Source organism: Cynoglossus semilaevis, chromosome 3, assembly GCF_000523025.1.
Source record: "Cynoglossus semilaevis isolate Cse_v1.0 chromosome 3, Cse_v1.0, whole genome shotgun sequence".
In the NCBI taxonomy this organism is placed as follows: Eukaryota; Metazoa; Chordata; class Actinopteri; order Pleuronectiformes; family Cynoglossidae; genus Cynoglossus; species Cynoglossus semilaevis.
In genome coordinates this window covers 2,151,377-2,154,099 of record NC_024309.1, presented here as the reverse complement: position 1 = coordinate 2,154,099, position 2,723 = coordinate 2,151,377, and the positions used below count along the sequence as shown (strand labels likewise).

At 37.8% G+C, this 2,723-nt stretch overlaps 1 protein-coding gene across 2 annotated transcripts in view; it reads right to left on the bottom strand.

The window, feature by feature from the left end:
- The window catches only part of LOC107988390 (lanC-like protein 2), a 20,729-nt gene extending 18,141 nt beyond the window's left edge, over window positions 1-2,588 (bottom strand). Inside the window, exons 1-3 of one of the 2 annotated variants that reach the window (XR_001759915.2) lie at window positions 2,218-2,588; window positions 1,158-1,334; window positions 191-263 (exon numbers count right to left, since the gene is read on the bottom strand). Coding sequence is in view for 1 of the 2 variants with exons in the window: in XM_017031689.2 (XP_016887178.1) it covers window positions 191-263; window positions 1,158-1,334; window positions 2,218-2,229 (262 nt within the window). In the remaining variant the exon portion in view is untranslated. The remainder of the gene's footprint in view (window positions 1-190; window positions 264-1,157; window positions 1,335-2,217) is intronic. The other variant, XM_017031689.2, reaches the window with a different exon arrangement.
- Window positions 2,589-2,723: the final 135 nt, after the last annotated feature.

The following is a 2,723-nucleotide window of genomic DNA, read 5'->3' as shown; positions in this document are numbered from 1 at the left end:
GAGGAAGTGTCGAGGGAGAGGGAAGTCTGGGTGTCCCTGCTCAGACTGTTGCCCCCACGACCCGGCCCCGGATAAGCGGTTGATGATGGATGGATGGATGGATGGATAGTCCACATAATGTTGTCCAAATATAGCTCATTTGATACCTTAACTAAATAATAACTCATTAACACCTAAAAGTATTCATTACCTTCAAAAAGCGAGTAGGGTCTGTCTGGAATGCGACAGCCGTGAGTGCCATAGTCCAAACACCACTCGGCAAACTGTAAAAGAAAGTAACGTATTTGTAGACACTATTCTTGACGGACGACAAAAGACATCAAATTTGTTAACAGGAGATAACTCCTTCCAGACAGTGGGTTGGAAATGGTGAGGAAAAATTGTACATTCGGTGTCCTTTGTTTATACCACAATGCTGTGCTGATTTCAGAAGTGACTCATTTCACACTCCATTAGACTGAGGGTGCTAAATCCTCAAAGGAAAACGGTGGATTTATGCTGTGATGTCGAACAATCCAACAATTCGAAAATGTTACAAATGCAGGTCAGCCCCAGAGGTACACCGACTGCAAATTTTTGGGGTAGATTTTTTTTTTTTGGTAAGTATGACTTTCTGCCCCTTTTTTTTGCTTTTTTTTTTTTTTTCCAATTGATAACATTCAAAGCCCAAAATTTATAGTCTCACCACAAGTAATTATTAAAAACCCACAAACTGCTCTGACTACTCAGTCCAACAACTTTTAAAATAAATAAATATAAAATATATACAATAAATATGAATACTGTATATATGATATACGTACATGCAATGTAAAAATAATCAAAATATAACTAAAAAAGCAGCAGTCATCATGACGAATAATATTATACTAAAATATATTTGCTCTTTTTTTTTGCTCCTCTACATCTATTCAACATTTGACCAACTATATTTAATAAATTCCAGCCAGTAACACAAGACAAAACCATGAATATATCCCGGAGCGGACTGTTAACATTACACAATCAACACTGGCAGAACTGCTGTTTTTTTTTGTCTTATATTTTGAAATATATAATATTATTGCGAACATTTCTCACAGTAAGGGTCTCTGTGTGTGAGCGTAGTGCGGAAAATAAGATGAGTGGATGAAAGAACTATTATTTTGTCATCTTACTTTGCAGGCTCGGTACAGGTATTTCTTGTCCTTTGTGACTTTGTAAAGGGACAGGAAAGCATAGCCGTTGCCGGCTGTGCCATGGCAGATGCCGTAGCCTTTTCTGAGGAGGCCCCGCTGCCAGATAACTTCAGCACATTCTGTAGCCTCCTTCAAGTACTTCTCTTCTTTGAAAACCTGCAGGACAAATAGGGCAGCCTCATGTTAGAATATTGTTGCTGATAGGCAACAATAGGCACTTTACCTTTGGATATCTATTATTATTTCAGATTTTTTTTATCATTTATTTTATACATTTTAGCAATGTTCCACACCTTTTATAAACCAACATAAACAGACAGTAAACAAACAAAGGAGTTTTTCTATGTAGTTGAATGTTAATCCACCTCTTAAGTAACTCGTAAATTGCTGTGGATAAAAGTGTCTGCTAAATGTAAAACAGTTGTATTCTCCAGTGAATCACAACCATGTGGCCCTTGACATGATGTCAATAAAAAAATAATTTTGCCCTGGAGGTAATTTCTTTCTTTACCCCTGCACAAAATGCTGTTTTATGCCAAAGCACGTTTTAATAGGAACATAATTATTTAAGAATCTAGCAGTGCTGAATTCCACCGCAGGAATTCTCGATCAAAAATGGCCCAAATGTGCAGGAGGAGGAGAGCAGAGCACAGCAAAAAGGACGTGCCAGATGAGGGGCAAGCCCCCTCGTTGCCTGATATGTTCCTTAAGATCCTGCAAGAGTGCCTCAAATAATAAAAAATAGGTGGGCTATTCTGTTGTGACTTCCTATGTGACAGTATCAGTTGAGTTTATTTCTCTGCTATATATTTGATTTTTGATTCATTATTTTGACAATTGTTCATTCATTATTTATTTATTATTAATTTATGCAATTGCACTGCCTTGATTTTATTAAGGTTAAGTACACAGTCACAACCATAAATACAATGATACTAATAATTAGGTAAAAAAAAAAAAAAATTTTGGTGTATCGGTTTTCAGCCTTGGTTTTCTCATTTTCGTTTTTCAGCAAATTTTCCTTGCGCTTAAGTCTCACCTGATAAGCCATGATTAGCACATGAATGATACCAGGCGCTCCGTGGCACCAGTGAACTAGTCGGTCGCTCTCATTACTCAGGGATGATGGGAAGTTCCCAGAACGGAACTTTTTGTGGCGGACGTAGTCAATGCAGGGACGGACCAACTCTGACAGCACGTCTGCGTGTACCTTTGCTGTAGGCTTTAGAGAAACAAAACAAACAAACAAAAAATACTGGTGAGGCCATCGCTCATTTCATCACACACATTAAAGCACTTAGGGACTAACGTGAAAGACTTAGTGAAATACTTTCATTTCAGTTAGAGCTGCACATCACATTAGAGGTGAGTGATTAGAGCAGGCGTGGGCAAACATTTTCACTTGCAGACCATAATGGGTCCTAAAATTTGACACGGGGGCTGGGTCAGAAGCAGTCAGATGGAATGTTTTTGTGAACTAATATTAATGTTATGCATAAAGGCCGGGAAAAGACAGACATATAATAATAATAAAAATCAATAATT